This window comes from Onychostruthus taczanowskii, unplaced genomic scaffold (genome assembly GCF_017590055.1).
Source record: "Onychostruthus taczanowskii isolate IOZ18803 unplaced genomic scaffold, ASM1759005v1 scaffold37, whole genome shotgun sequence".
NCBI lineage: Eukaryota > Metazoa > Chordata > Aves > Passeriformes > Passeridae > Onychostruthus > Onychostruthus taczanowskii.
Window position 1 is genome coordinate 2,206,205 of NW_024501126.1, and position 16,667 is coordinate 2,222,871.

A 16,667-nucleotide genomic window follows, 5' to 3' on the forward strand; every position below is an offset into this window, starting at 1 on the left:
CCCTACCTTTATAGATCCCTTTATTACAAAGATACAGAGGTGCTGAGCTCCCAGACAGACTCCTAGATACCTCTGATGCAAGCACAAATAGATTTTTAAACCTTGAAAGTGCAAAATATACGTGGTGTGTGGGGGAAGGAAAAAAATATGCCTTAAAGGCTGGCAGCAACATCCAGTCCAGGAAATCCAGCAACCTGCAAGTCAAGCAAGACTCATTTCTCTGCTCACTGCCGAGAGCTCTTTCAGATCATGGAGTAATTTCTACTTGATTGTTTCCTAGTACTGTCACAAACCTGACTTTGACTGTTTTAAATGGCCTCAGAGCAAAGAGGTTTCCTAAAGTTTATCAAAATATTTTTTCTTCTATTTATATAAAGAACACACTTTCATCTTGCTGTATTTAAAGAGCTCTATCAGGAAAGCAGAAAGAGGTAGTGCTACATTGTCCAATCTCTTACATTATTTTCTTTTTGCTTTCACCAAGCCAAACTATCCCTGCCCTGCTACTAACCTGTGCAGGGGCTGCCTGAGCAATCCCCAAGGGTTTTGAAGGGTGCTAACTTCAGAAGAGTAAAGCCAGGAAGGTGATCAACTGGAGAAAGAGCCTGACTTCAATATTCAACAGTGTCTCCTGGGAAATCAAGCCTCCAGAGCTTCCCATCATTCAGCACACTTGGAGAGCTATCCTCCAAAGTGTGCTCAGCAGAGTGACTACTGAGAAAAAAAAAAACCCATTGTTCCTAAAAATTAGTTCCCTTTATATTTCATCACGGCTCTTGTCACCATTTCTTGTGCTTATCTCAAAAGTTGTGCTTTGTACTGTCTCTTATACCTTCATGAATCTCTTTTATCAGCTCTCTTTTAAGACAGTAAAAAAGAGTAAAATTATTTGAGTGCTCGTAGATTAGGATATTTCTTAACTCTGAACAGCCTCCTCTTTCATCTGTCATTGTCAACCTCCCCAAGATTAATAAGAAAAAGACATTTGTAAGAGAGAATCTGTTGAGAGCAGAGATGAGCTTGGTACAAAGGATACTAATTGTAACTTTTTTTTAGCTCTGCTTGATCCCAACAGCTGTAGATACTTAAAAATCTTTTCCTATAGCGTCCACACAAAAAAAGAAAGGCATATCAAGAAAAAAATTCAGCCAAGCATCACTGTCAGCCTGAAGTAAGCTGGAGGATGATTTCTTGACTCCTTCTGACCATGACAGAAGTTGGAGTTTCATCAGAGCAATGGGGAGGGAGGGGAGGAGACACCAAAAGGAGATGGAGCAAAGGCAACAAAGGGGATGGTGTGTGTACAGAAGGGGGGAGAGGGCCCAGTTTATCACCAGCAGCAAAACATTAACACTGCTGCATAATTGCAGAGCACTCAGAGTGTATTCAGCCCTGGTGTGTTTTTCTACAGGATTCCACTCCAATTGTATGGACACCAAAGGAGCTGAGGATTAAGTACCTGCAGCTGCTGCAGCAGCAGGAATGTACGTACAAGTACACACAGATACAGCCACACTGTCAGCTAACTGGCACAGGAACACTGCTTAACAGAGCTGAATTAATAGCAAAGTTTTCCTATCTTTCCAAAACTGGCAGCCCCTTTATAAAAGTTCCCATCTCTCCAATATTTAGCCCACTGCTCTATGCTCTGTCTCCTCACTTGCACTTCACAGGTCCGTCTAGGGGATCAGGGATTCTCCCTTCTCTTGAACACACACATTGTCCTCCTGCTCTTTTCCCAGCACCTCCTCACCTCTGAGGCATTTCAGCAGCTCTGCACTAAATGATGTGGTCACTGTCACATGTAAGAATGATGGTTTCCTAACAGGCCAGTGCTCAGCAATGCTTTAAATAGAAGACTTAAAAAAAAGAAGGGCAGAATCCTGGCCAGGCAGAATTTAAGAATGAGTAGCTGTCACAATCCAGGCATTTATTTCATTTTCAACTCATAAGGTGAGTGACAAAATAAAAGAAGAACAAGAGAATACAGATGTTTTAAGATATTGCTTTTTTCTCTGCTAGAGGAGAAAGGGTGGGTGGATGCAAGATGACACCAGCTGTTAATGGGATTTTGCCACTGAAAAAATATGCACAGGTTGCCTTTGGAGTGCTGCTTCATTAACCACCATTAGTCACCCATTTCACAACTGAATGGGTGAACAATTGATGCCTTTGGGCTCTTCTGGAGCTTTGGTTGGTTTGGGGGTTTTTGTTGTTGTTGTTGTGAGTTTTTCTAATAACATCTCTACTCTAAAAGTGCAAAGCTCTCCCTGCACACAGCAGGCAGGGTTGTGTTCATCACAAAATATAGTACTGAAGAAATATCATGAAAAGAGCACTTGGGATGGCAACTAGAAATAAAGTCTGACTCAAAAATTGGTCTTGGCAGTTGACACCTAGTGTTCAGAGTCCCATGGTAACCAAAGGCATCACAGACTCTGCTCATACCTTTGCTCATATCAGTAACAGCTCTCATCAGATTTTATATCCTTCCTGATATGTTTCAGCATTAATTAAAAAAAACAAACAGAAAACCTCTTCACCCTGATTCTCTCCACACTCAAAGCTTCTTGGGACTCAAGGGAACTTGGGAGCACACAAGGAGCAGCCCAGGTTGGTTCATCTCATCCACACCACCCTCTGCACTATTTGCAGTGCTGATAGCTTCAAAAAGCACTGCTAGGTGGTAGCCAGTTCCACCACCAGATATCCAGCACCATTTCTGGGCAGGGCCTGCAGGCATTGAGGGATATGTTAGAGGTAGGTACCTAAGGCTAGCAGTGCCTTGGATTCGGAATTCCAGGCAGGCAGAGTGTGGCTGGAAGAAAACATTCCACTTCAGCTTACTCTAGCAAGTATCAGAGAAGTTGTCCAGCTTTGAATACTCCCAGCTCCTGGGTGTGCTGTGTACACACTGCAGACCAAGCAAGCCAGATATGTGTTCCTTAGCTGGTCCAGGCTTAGAGAAGGCATTGCATGTGCTGCTGGCCACAGAGCTGCTGAGGTCTTCTGCCCTGCAGACAGCCAAGGATAACACACCGCAGCTGCTACAGCAGGGATCTGCTCCACAGACAGCAGCTGGAGGTGCTGCCAGAGCTGAAAAAGCAGCAGAGAAGGTGGAATGGAAATGAAAGGGTCATTTAACTGGGAGAGGGTAAAGCACTGCAATACTTTCACTTCATTTTCAAAGGATTTGATTTTAATGCCCACAATCATGGCACAAAGCATTGGACAGCAACATGTGGGAAGTCTTTGGGGAGTTCTCCCCTTTTGAAGGCAGAAGCAAGGCTGAGAGAGTCTTTATGATATAGGGAGAGCCACCTGAATTCACAATATTGAATGAGAATGTAAAAAATAGCAATGATAATAGCCTGAAGGACTGAGCAGAACTTGGAAGCAATTCTAGGACATGCACATGCAGCCTTTTTCTCCCATCAAATCTGCAGGCTGAAAAAGACCAAACAAAAGCAAAATACATGGAAAGATGGTTAGGTGGATGGTCTGAAATCTGCTCTCTTTTGAGGCACCAGGAGCAGTAAGATTGCAGGCTGGAGAGAGTTCTATGCAGTGTTCCCATTGTCAGTCTGTCTGTAGTGGAAGAGACTCCTGCAGTCCAATTTTCCAGAGTATTTGAGAGCTTCAGCAAAAAGCTTTGTCACCTGTCAATACAAAGCAGAGGAGGACTGAGCATTGCAAAGGCTGCATGACAGACCAGGCTCCACACTTCTGCTCTGCCACCCTGAAACTTCCTGGTGCATGTTCAGTCCTTGAGCTCATCCAAATCAATACCAATTTCAAGGTGGCTAGGCACAGGAGCTGACTCCAGCCCTCTGGAGCCTGTGTGTCCAGCTGCAGAGATGTAGATGTGCCCAGGCTTCCTTTGCAAGACAGCTCTGTCTCATGAGAGCTGTTGTTTACAGCCCAAATGTAAAGAGAACCAGAGTCGTTTTCCTTTCTCAGACTCAGAGATTAAAACCCTACAATCCAAACAGTTCAGTGAAAGGCATTGAGCAGGTGTGGTAATAAATTTTGTCTTGGGACCCTAATTGTGGTTGTCAGAAGGTGTTTTGCTAGTAGGCAATGATGCATCTTCAATTCCCCATTCCTGCTAATCATGTCTAGCCATCATCCTGTGAACCCTCAGCTTGTCATTCTCCCTGCCTGCAATCACTCCAGTCACAGCAGAAGACTTTGAGCAGCTGGACACCAGTTCAAGGCACTGGGTTCCACGTCAGTGCCCACCAAAAGCAGTGGGAGTTTGGCTGCTGTGCTTAATGAGCACCAGATGAGGCAAAGCCACTTGCAAAGGAATGCAGGGCACTGCTGGCAGCAGGAGTCCCACTTTGCATCACCTAATGTCTGTTCCCCACCAGTGTGTGAAGGGCTTTGTCAGGAGCCACAAACCCAGAGTGACTGGCTGCTGGGACTACAACAGGACAGGGAGCAATTCCACTTGGATGGCACTTTTGAACTGGACTGCCCCACGGGTCATTCAAGAAAGCACAGCTACATCCTGCTGTAAGGTTTAAGGAGCATACCAGGATAATATTCCACTAAAAAGCACCTTCCCATGCCTAATTTGGAGATGTTGCATGCGACCCTGAGATGTTTGCTCTGAAGTGAAAATGATGCAGCAACAATTTCAGCTGCACAGTGCAAGACTCAGGACTTCAGATTTTTTTGTTTGTTTGTTTGATTTGATTTGGCTGGGTTTTGTTTTACTCAGAGCAATGTCATTTTGTATAGTGGCAAAAAGAAGATCTAGTTAAACCACTGTGTTGCCATGATTTTCAGACACATTATTTGTCAGAGATAATGAGGGTCCAAACAGACTGGAATCTACGCTCACAAGGGCTTGGAAGCTCTGCAGGCTCTTATGTGTAAGAGGAGAAAGAACAATACCTTTAAGTTAGTGAGCAGAGCAGTGCCACTGTCAATGGCCATCCTCCGGATCACATAATTATCATGGACAAACCTGGTGTTGCTGTTGGGCAGGTTAATCACCAGATCTACTTTCCCATCCCTCAGCAGCCTGAAGAGACAATGCACAAGACAGTGTGACAACGTGTCCTTCCTAATAAAAACCTCAAATTAATAGCACAGGCAAGCAGCTAAACAACATTGAAAAATGTCATTTGAGCTTAGTCATTTCTCAAGAAACAAGGGCTGAGGGGTTAAGGCACTAAGCTTTAGTCAGGATTTTGGATTTATTTCAGTTTTAGTCAGCAATGCAAAGCAATATTCAGCCTTGATACAGCTCAGCACAACTGAGATGTTTATTTAGCCTGTTAATGACAGTCAGTCATGCCTCAGTTAAAGGAATGACTGACTGTCATTAAAAGGCTAAATATTCAGATTTCACATATCTTTGTATGAAAATATGACATGGACCAATACATCTAAGCCATACTAAACAGGACTGTCCAGTGAGATGCTCATTAAGCTGAAACCTCCCTGCTGTGGCAACTCCAGACAGCATCAGATAAACCCAAACTTTTGGATTTAATTCAAAGCCCCATTAAATCCCTACCATTGATCTCAACAGGACCAGCAATTTCCCCCTTGCATTTGCTGTCCTGGTTTGTAAACACAAGTTTGACAAGGTGGGTTGGTCTCTTACCTCCTGACTGAAGGGAGGCTGGCACTCTGGCTCTCCTGTGATGGCCATGCCACAGGATTTGCTGGGATGCCATTAGCATTGAGCCAGGCTGAGGTTGCTTCTGTGGCATAAAGCTGTCCAGGAAAAAAAGGGATATTTACTATGTATTTCACAATACCAAAACTTTTCATTGAACTCATGTGCGCCTGACCCAACACACAGCTTTGTTGTCAGAGCTGATTTTGGAGGGCATTTTTCATTAAAAGGGTGTCTCTCCATATGGAGAGAGACACAGAGAACAGAACAACCTTCCCAGCTTTCTGTTATCTGTGATTTCCTGATGGATGACAGTCAATGAATGGTAGCAACATTTCCAGATGCAGTGAAGTGGCTTAGAAAAACTTAAATCCCTGTGACTTTAAGTAGGGCTTAAGTTCAATAATTTGTAATTTTTTTTGCCATGTTTATTTTCTTTTTAATGCCTAGTGCTAAGTTTAGAAAAGCAGTACTCTCACCAGTCTTCTGGGGCTGTGATGATTTTCCATAGAGATGTGGATGCAAAATAATACAGAGGGGTTACAAGAGTGATGTGAACACCACGAAGTCCATGTATCTGCAGCTTTCAGTGAGTGTCACTGAAAATGCAGCACTACACAGATATACTCCATACAAAAGGTGTTCCCTTCCTTGTCTCCTGCCATACATGGCATCCCATTGGCATTTTTATTTCTTGGGGAAGCTGGGCGAGTGTATAATGTCCATCTTGGCTGCAGGCTGATAGCAGAGCCAGGGTTGTTCCTGCCCTCACAACAGACCCATATGCTCAATTAAACAAACATGAAAACTTTTAATTGGGTGGTACCTGCTGACTTTATGGATCACTCAGCTAAAAATCCCTGTTGTAAATGGAAAACACCCTTTTTTCTCTATCTCCAAAGGAACTCCAACGTTCCTGTAGCAGGCTAGGGACATATGACATTCTGAAAGCTCCCCAGCTTTAACTAAGTGGAACCACCTACCTTGAAGCCTTGCTCATGCAGCAGTTCTGCTACACTGAGGAATCTGGGGCGGAAGGACTCCTGAAAAAAGGAAATTTTTTAGATACAGCACCAAAGGTAGGATTTGGAACAGTACACTTTTGGGCAACATGAAGCTCATCCACACTGTGCTAAGAGGCAAATACACCTTTCTGTGCTGAGTGTGTGCATGGACAGAAATGTCTGCATGTGCATGTACAGCACCATTCCCAAGAAAACTGTCTGGATCCTGAAGCCCAAGTGACTCTGAAACAAGACATATTTTGTTACACCAGAGTAAGTGTTCCCATACTAAGTCAGACTACAACCACTAAAGATTTGCTACTTTATATTAAATATCTAGGCAATTACCTTCTCAAATACACCAACTAGAGTCTCCTCAGCTCTTAATTAAATATATTTTCAATCATTGCTCAAACATTTGCTTTCTCTTCTGGCAGATAACACATATGGATGGCTTGGGCTTGCCTGTGAGTGCTCTGTTTGCACATTCACACAAATAAGACCTTGTGCCTGTATGAGTCCATTTCTAAGTCCTGTGGGAATATGGAAATGGAGTCAGGAGACTGGGATGCCATATTCCCATGAGGACCTGAATGCCTGACTTACAGCACCTTTGAAAGATTGTCTTATAATACATATCCAGTTTCAATATAATTTAGAAAGGTACAACCACCTCCTGTAGACATCTTCACTTGAATAAGCTGCTTTAGAGTAACAGGTGAGAGAAAGTATCAGCCTAAGTATCTCTGGGATGTTGAAGGTACAGCAATGCAAATATCAGATGCAACACACGCCCTTCTCCCTCCCAAGGCAAGCCAAACCTTGCTTTTAACCTTAGTCTGGTCTGGTCTCACGCACATTTGCAAGTAAGATTATTACAAGCTCCCTTTTTCCTGCTGGAGCTACTGATAGCTTAACCTTTATGGATGAGAGAGCAATATCCTGAAGGGTCAACAATTTCCTAAGAATAAAAGGACTAAACAGGGATTTTTTGGTTTTTGGTTTTGTTGGTTTTGGTTTTGTTTTTTTTTTTCCCTGACCACTCATTCTGAAAGCCATCTCGTTCTGTACATTAGCTGGAAAATATAAATATATAGTGTGACAGGGTTGGCAGCTTCCCAGTCAGAGAGAGTGGTTCTGCCTTCTGGTCAGGGGTGTTGGCTTTCACAACAGTATTATAAACTTCTATCAAACATGTACTGAACACTTGTGACACATAAAACAGCCTCTCTATGAAAAGAAATTACAGCTGTCAGCTCGCATTGGAGCAGCCTCAGATTTACAAGCTGGCTGAAATAACCTGTGTAAGAAACCATTAGTTACTAAAGGTGAAAAGTACAAGCAGATTTACTTAGTGGAAGGTATTTATTGTAGGAGAATTGCATTTTTTTTTCCTTTATCTGAAAAGTTCCATTTCTTATAACCCCTCATGTCTTCTAGCAAGCCTTGCTGTATGTAAAGGACTACATCCTTAGCTCATTCCATACAGATACATCAGTTCTCACCGAGATCCAGCTCAAAATGAAGCCAACCCATCTCCTGTGATAATCTTGGATTCTGTATCCAAACCCACAGTGGAGGATGCAAAAATTCTGGTATGTAAGGAATCAAGGCAGAAGGTTACCTTGAGACAACAGACTTGGAGTGCCAGAATTTAAAAATAAAATACTTTATTAATGCTTTCTGCATCTTGTGTGTATGACAGATCCACTCCATCCCAGAGATATCACTGAATAGCCCAATCAGGAAAGAAAAAACCCTAACTTTTCAACTCCTTTTGCATAAAATATAAATTATTTAATGGCTGACTCAGGGTTTCAGCATCACAGGTTTCTCCAGACTGTGGGAAGAGGTAGGTTATCAGCTGACATAAACTGGCAGAGTTTCATTTGTCTGCCATGGAAGTCACACTCCATCTCCCCTGGGAGAGCATCAGGCCTCTCAGATCCTGGGGATCCCTGCCCTGGGCAGTGTCACTGAGTGCTCTCAGCTAAAGGACAACCCAGCAGGCTCACAGTCCCCACCAGCTGCCCAGCCTGCCTTGTGCTGTCCCCTGGATGTCAAGGAGCACTCCCCTGCCTGGCCTTGGGATGGTGACTTGGCTATCCACAGCCCAGCATGGCAGGAGGAGGATTACCCTGGAACTGCACACCAGGCTGGCAGCTCCCACGAGGTGGGGTCATGGCCTGGGCACACTGGGCTCAGTTTGGACTCCAGGTCACAGCAGTACCATTTGACTCTTGATTTACAAAACACCCCCAGAAACATTTGCAAGGAAACCAAGATCTCCCTCTCTGCTCCTGTTAACTATATCCATTTGACTTTTACCTTCAAGAAGGCAGTGTCCTCTCACCTCAACATGATTAATAGCAAAGGTATAAATGTGCAGCATACCAAATCACTGAAATATGAGCCTAGCTGCTTTGGAGAGAAGCAGAATTCAAGACCACTTTGCTTCTTATTTCTCTCTCTGCAATAGATAAATTCAGCCTAAAAATCAGAGCAAGGTGCTAGTCATGAAGCAATGAAGCCTTCAAAATTGGGGTGTGCTTTGAGCTCACCACGTACTGCAGGTCAATCACAGCACCTTCCTCAGAGACAACCAGAGGAGCTTGTGTATGTGCTCTGTGCACCAGAACAGGTTGCAGAAACCATCCTGGCACTTGAAAACACTCAGTGATGGTTGAGAGAGGCTATGTGCTATCTGTCCTTCTGAGGCTGTGTTTCCCTGTGAGGATACCCCAACAATTATGCCTGTACAAGGCAGGTGGGTTCATGTTTGTGACTGAAACAAGAAAAGTGCTGGTGTTCACAGCCTGCCTGATGCCTCATTCCTTGTGCCTTTTATTTCTGCAGAGAGGGGCTCCCCTTTTTTCTAGCCAAATACTCAAAGACCCCTTACAGTCTACATGTCAGGCAAAGGTCAACATTTCAACCTTCCCTTCCCACAGGGCTTTATTTCCCCTCTGTTTCAAAGCAGACCATTGAAAAGTACATAGCTGACAATTTCCAGACTGAGGAGGGGGCAATACCTGGTTCTCAGAATCAACTTTACGCCTCTTGATTTGGAGTTTAATTATAGAAGAAATATGCTGAGATGCAGAGAGATCTTTAAGCAATTGATCTGTTGTTTTAAAGTTTCTTTTGCAAGAAAATAAACTGTAAACCACTCATTAAAAAGACAGAATCTTATTACTTTTAAAAGATTTGTGGAGTTGAGCTTTGGGCTTTGTTTTATCTTTTCTTTTTCCCTTCTTTTTTTTCTTAACACCTTTGTACAAAGAACATTTGGCTCAGTTTAACAGCTACTGACACAGAACTTACATAAATGCTAAAATGACTTTCTTTTCTGCCCATTCCAGCTGCTATCTGGAAAATACACTTAAATTTTAAACACTGGTCTCTCTCCTTTTTTTGCCTCCTGGCTTTGCTTTTCTCCTTTTTCAAATGCTGTTTTAAAATATGGAGTATATACAGCAGACATACAGTACCAACTGCCCAGAGTTTCATACTGAACTTTTAAACTTTACCTAGGTAGCAAGCAATTTTTCTGCTAATTAGAGGTAACTTAGAGCAACTGCTTCCATGCCCAGGTGTGTGTATATATGTTGACATTTAAGGACTCAGCAGTAATCCTTGTTAGCAGAAGTCATGCTCCTTTCTGGCTGCTTTTCACACACTTCCTTCACATGCTCTGCTGGCACAAACAGCCAAAGACATTTTTCACACCCCAGTTGTCTGACAGGAAAATTCATCTATTATATGGTTTTGTTTTATCAGCTTTATGCAATCATGTAGAGCATCAGCTTATTGCAAGCACAATGTGAAAATGGCAGGATGCAATCAGATGGTTTTCTGGGGTCCAAGAATGTTCTAGTTGTATTGGAAGTGCATGATTTTTTGAGGAACATCCCAAAGTTTACAAATGTCTCTGATTTCAGCACCTTATGCAGTCAGTAACTATTCCTTGATAAAGAACCAAGATTTTTTTTTCCTTTTCTGTGTGTTTTCATCCTGAAACACACAACCTCCTTGCTGAACCAGGGCTGTTCCTAAGGAAAACCCAAGGGGAACTTCCTCACATAAAGGCTCTTTGCAGAACCCATTGCACTGGAGAACATTCCCATAATGACATCATTTTAACTTTCTGCCACAATGAACAACTTTCAGTGATGACAGCAAGAGATGAAACCCTAAAATCCAAGCTCTAGTCTAGCATGGAGTCAGAATTTGCATCCAAGAGGCAATCCCTTTGAGGAGGTAGTTCTGACAAAGTGTGGAAACCAGAAACATCACTATTAAAACGTAGCATTGGCTCTTCTTTTCTGGCTCACAGCAACTGTAGGGTAGGGAACGAGACTGGCTGTGCACAGACATCAAACAAAGGATTGTTGGCAGAAAAATGGAGGGCAGGGTGAAGACTTGTTGGAAATGATACAACTCCTAAATTTTTTAAGGAACTTCAGTCAGGGGTTTGTCTGCCTTTGACAAGGGGTAGGGAACTGGGGTTTCTCTTCAAAAGACTTCACCAGGGGTTTGAGTTTCACTGTGTGAGACCTGATGGGCTTCAACCAACAAAAAGAAGATTCCTAGGTTCTGAGAGTTTAACACCTACAGACTGGAAGCAGCCAGGAGATACAGAGGAGATCAATGGACATTAATAGACATTAATTACCCCCTGGTGTGGTTGGAGACACCTGGTCTGGGAAAAGATCGATAAGAGAACCAAAGAATAAGAACCAGATTAGCATTGAAGGTGAAGGAATCGATAGCAAATAGAAGAATGAATACTAAGAATTGTGTAATGTAGAGCCAATGAATGAGAATTGGGGTTTTATGTATAAATATGTGAAAAGTCTGGTCAAGAACTTTGTAATGATTTCCACTGCACAACCTGCACAAGTGTGGATGGAATGATTTCTATAGCACAACTTAGCCAGAATAAAAATGTGGCCAGAATAAAGTACAGCCTGACTCTCATTAAAAGATCTTGGAGAATTTCTTCTATTGCCACAGATTTGGTGCAGACTGATGTCCTTTAACCCTTTGCCCCACTGCACTTGAGTACCTTCCCATTGTGACTCCAGTGAGGAGAGGGATGTGACAGTGCCATAACCTGAGGAGGCCACACAGCCCACCAGTTCACACCAAGAACCATCCCACAACACCCCAACATCATCAGCTTTTCTGCACTGTGCATGATGCTACAGCTCTGCTGGGAGGACACTTATGCCTTCATGGGGAAAGCCTAGCAGATCCAGCTTTGCAGCATGGAAACTGCCCCCTCTTTGGGAGGTTTGGAGGAGAATGGGTTTGAAAAGGACAAGAGGCAAAGCACAGATGAAGGGGGCTCATATGATTGGAAAGTAACATGGCCAGGACTCCCATAGGGAGGGAGCACAGAGGGAGCTCTGGGTGTTCAGAACAGAAGTTCTGTTGGGATGTTTCTCTGAACTGACCACCTACAGCCTTTGTTCCCCCAGAAACACGTCTTAGAGCTCTCTGATCCCAAGTCTCAGCTTGCAGCCATCCCCAAGGGCTTCTCACAGCAAACTCCTGGTTTTTCTACCTCCTCAAAGTGATTGTCTCTTGGATGCAGGCTCTGCAGGTGCCCTGACTCCATGCTACACTAGAGCTTGGATTTTAGGGTTTCATCTCTCGCTGGCATCACTGAAAGTTGCTCTGTGTGACAGAACAAACTTCTGTAGTTGCCAGCTGAAACTATCAGGAAGACCCCTAGGGAAATAGAGGGAAAACCCACCAGACCAGCCTTGCTGAATCCAGTAAAGATCTCTCCATGGTGTTTGTTCCACACTGTCACACTGCACTCCAGAATGAAATGCAGAGAAACACATTTAAGCCATAAAGCCACACGAATGAAAGCAAGGCAAAAGCCTTGAGAGCTTCTCTGTGTTGGTCCTTTCTAAGCTTTGATTTTTAGGACTCACCTGGATTCCAATCAAAATTCCTTTCTTAGGAAATGTAAACCCTGTGGCAAGCAGAGCCTTCTGGAAGGCAGAGTACACGTCGTCCCCAAAGCACGCAACCTGCAGAAAGGCACAAAGAATGCATGAGGGGAAAACCAAAAACAACCCAAAAACATTGCTGTAAAAAGAAAGAGGAATGACATTTTCAAATGGGATCTTTTGTTTCTGTGTGAAGACAGACTGCTTTGCATGGAGCCTGCAGGCACAGAGAACAGAATAAATCAGAAAATCATTGCAGACAAATCTCATCATTTGAATGAAGCAATAATGGAGGAATAAGCAATGCTTTAGTTTCAAGCAGCACGCTGAGGAGTAACAATTGATTCTGCTAAGTTATGGGGATGCTGTACAAAGCCTCTGCTCCAATGTTTGGGATTGCACTGCAAATTATCTGACATTATAGAAGGCTTAGACACCAGGGAGAGCTGTGCACACAGGCACGTTCCTCTGTGTGCCTGCAAACCAGGGTAAGGCACTGTTTGTGTTCTCATGTACTCCTGGCACTGCTTGTGAAGGAAAACCACAGGATATAAGGATGCTTTTCCATTAAAAGTCCACAGATGAACAAAATTCAAGTAAAATTTTAGTATTTACTTAAGAACAAAGCAATCAGGCGATTCATAATAATTTTTTAAAAATAAATTATAATTTTAAAGAAACAGTTGGGGAAGAAACCAGTAAGAATCATTTAGCAGCTCTCCAGCATTCAGAACTGGATGTGGAGCTCAGTTGCTTACACACTGTCATGTGATAACAATCTTCTGAAAGAGCTCAACTGCATTCCTCACCAAAATTTGGAATTCTGATGACATAAAGAGGAATGAGTGAGCTTTTGTGAAAGTTTAAAAAGATAAAAACCAACCAACCAACCTTCACTTTTTCTGGTCATCTCCACACTTTTTGAAAAACAATCAGAAGCAGAAACAGTCACTGATTTTTCTCTTTGAAATAACAAATCTACCAACATACACAGATGGGATAAAAGAGCTGATGGGGAATTGCTCTCCCATTTTCCTCTTATGGTCCTTCCCATCTCAGAGTGAGCCCTCACATTCATGGTCTCACCATGGTGAGCAGAAACCAGTATTTCACGAAAAATAAATTATGATTTGCCAGATCTACTGAAGTAAAAAAAAAAAAAAAAAAAAAAAAAAAAAAAAAAAAAGAACAACTAAACAAACAAAAATCCCACAAGGGAAGGGATTAAAAAAAGTCATGACAACACAATATATTCTATGTTTTCTATGTGTTCTATATTCCTGGACTTTTTAGGGTAACAGACAGGTTCTCCCTTGTAGGCTCCCAGCCTGCCAGGAGAGGTTTATCTTTATGGCATGGTCCACAGCCACAATACTCAAAGGAGCCCCCAGCACTGTCTTGTCCTATTGTGGGAACCATGGCTTCCAGCAAAATAAATCTCTGCCAGACAGATGTGACAAATTCAAGCCCAGATCAAGCCATGTGTGTGAAAAATGTCTGTGAGGAATAACTGAGCTTTTTACCCAAAGCAAGTTATTATCCTTACTTCACTATAAGAAAGACTTTCATAACTGTCACACTTTATGGCATTTGTGAATATGGATCTTTCCAACTCATAAAAGTTAATAATCCCTCCTTTATGGCCATGGTAATCTCTAACTCTGTATAAAGCCCAAAAAAATTCTTGTCCTGAGTTACATTTTTATTCCTTTTTTTTTTTTTTTTTGGTGGGAAGGTTGTATTCTATTTTGTTCTGAAAATCAGGAAGTCACAGAAGTCACTTGACTTTTTTCTGCCCATTAACTATACTGAAAGGAAATCTTCTGCAATACTGATTTCAGGCATATTATGAAGAGCAAAATAAAGTCATTCTAGAGAGATGTAGGAGACCTAAGGCTGTTCTTACTTTGTATCTGGGTAGAATATTTTTTTATACTAAAATGGTAAAGGTTTCCTTTGGACATACCCAAGCTCACATCCAATGGAGCAGCCCAGGATCTGCCACCTGCTAGTGATGGTACAGCAGACTTAAGTCTGATCAAATTGCTTAAGCCTGATCAAATTGCCTCAGTGTTTAATCACTTTCCAAGAGGGTATTCTGGCCCAGAATAAGATTTTCCTACTGCAACTCATTCTAGAAGTGACAGGATACATAAAATTTAAAGACCACTTGGGCATATCTACGGATGCCCTTGATAGCTCAGCAATAACTCATGAAGAAACCTTTTGTTCTACGTGAGTCAGGTGATATGGATGGAAACCTGTGCTTGTGAGGCTGCTGAGCCTGGGCAAGAAGATGCCCAGCCCTGTGCCCTCACAGCATGCCATAACCACACCAGGAGGCATGCCAGCAGCACCTCACAGCCTGGCTCCACAGAGAGCGGGGACTGCCCACAGTCCCTGCAGCCACCACATTTCATTATTGCTTTCTTTCATTTTGCACCTCAGGACATGCCTTGATGGTTATCAGGCAACAAGAAAACACCACACATTTTTGCTGCCTTTAAGCAACCGGCACATCCCAAGACCAACCACTCATGCCCAGGGGTCTCCACGTCACTGCTGCAGCAAGAGTCCATGGGGCTTGGGAGCTGTCAGCACTTGTTTTTCAGAAGCACATGAGTCATAGAACAGCCACCCAGAACCCAGCAATTCTCAGATAAACTCATTTCAGGCTATCACACCAACCAGGCCCTACTCAGGGAGCTGACATGCAGGCAAACAGGGACATCCAGTGGCTGAAAAAACTGGGTTTTCCAGGACATTGTAGGTTTTGCAGCTAAGAAAGATGTTTTCAATTTTCTGAAGAAGCAACAGATGCCATCATGATTCAGGCAGTAATAAGATCACTTTCAAAGATTTATGATGTTTAAAGTCAACTTGGTTTAAAAAAAAAAAAAGAAGAAGAAAATCTAAAGGATACCTCTCCAGTAGAGGCCATTTCACAGCGGAGAACAGGGTCAGCATCTCTCAGCCTGGACCAGGAAAACATTGGGGCCTAGTGAAAGAAGGAGGCAGGAGGGAGAAAGAATAAAAATTGGATCATTTAAAAAAAATATAAAAATTCCAGCTTCGCTTGGAAGTGGCAGAAAGAGAGTTAACCAAAAAAAAGCAAAGAACTATTTGGCAAAATAATTCCCTCAGCATCTTGATGATGGAGTGGAACAAATGCCCATGTAGTCCACCAATAAATCAATCATCTGACTCTTGCATCCTGCTCACATTCCAGTGGTAGATTTTCAACAGCATGGTTTTAAGGACACATTTTTAAACAAAAAGGCTGTGAAGCACTTAATTAGTGGAACAAGGAGAGATACTATCTGAATCCAGTTGGTTTTCCAGAGAATGCTGTTCTCCATTAAATGTTTCATTTGCAGAAATAAAACTATTCCAGAAGAATGCACTTTTTTGGGGCAAACAAGATGAAACTTTGCAAATTATTTAATATTTTCCCCTCCCCCAAACAGAAACATACATTTGTAATTTTTTTCTCTTTATATGCTAATATTAAGCCCCCGATCACTGTTATTATTATTGTTATTATTATTATCATCTGAGGAATTAGATCACAGCACTGAGTTCTCTCGTCTCATTTGATCTTAAAATAAGAAGCATGGAGGGGAGGGAGGAAAACAAAGTCTCTGTTAAAGAACCAATGACCACACAGAAAAAACATGGAACAAACTTCTTACTACCAAGTAATTTTCTGGGGGGCTTCTCCACATTTTAAACTACTAATGGTATTTGCATAAAGGCAGCCAGATTTCTGCTTAGAAACAAATCTATTTTAAAATTTGAAGCCATAATTCTGTCTCTGGAGGTCCCTGGAGTAACACTGGAGATAATACAGCTGCTGCTTCATGACACCTAACAGTGACCAGTTAAAATGAGACAGGAGAAATTCAAAAGGCTTCTCACAAAATGTCATGTGTCTTTGTGACTTTTAGACCAGTTTTGTTTCTACTTTAAATAAAGAGAAAACGTTCACAGTGGCCAACTCAAGCAGAGATATGGCAATCAAGATGGATTATTTTAATACATGGATTATTATAGTACATTGTC

The 16,667-nt window shown here is 42.4% G+C and overlaps 1 protein-coding gene across 1 annotated transcript in view; it reads right to left on the reverse strand.

The window, feature by feature from the left end:
* Positions 1–3,215: 3,215 nt before the first annotated feature.
* CPS1 (carbamoyl-phosphate synthase 1) overlaps positions 3,216–16,667 on the reverse strand; it is a 114,494-nt gene continuing 101,042 nt past the window's right edge. Inside the window, exons 36-41 of the mRNA XM_041411687.1 lie at positions 15,529–15,603; positions 12,588–12,686; positions 6,619–6,678; positions 5,621–5,733; positions 4,903–5,032; positions 3,216–3,659 (exon numbers count right to left, since the gene is read on the reverse strand). Of these exons, the coding sequence (XP_041267621.1) occupies positions 3,561–3,659; positions 4,903–5,032; positions 5,621–5,733; positions 6,619–6,678; positions 12,588–12,686; positions 15,529–15,603 (576 nt within the window). The 3' untranslated portion in view covers positions 3,216–3,560. The remainder of the gene's footprint in view (positions 3,660–4,902; positions 5,033–5,620; positions 5,734–6,618; positions 6,679–12,587; positions 12,687–15,528; positions 15,604–16,667) is intronic.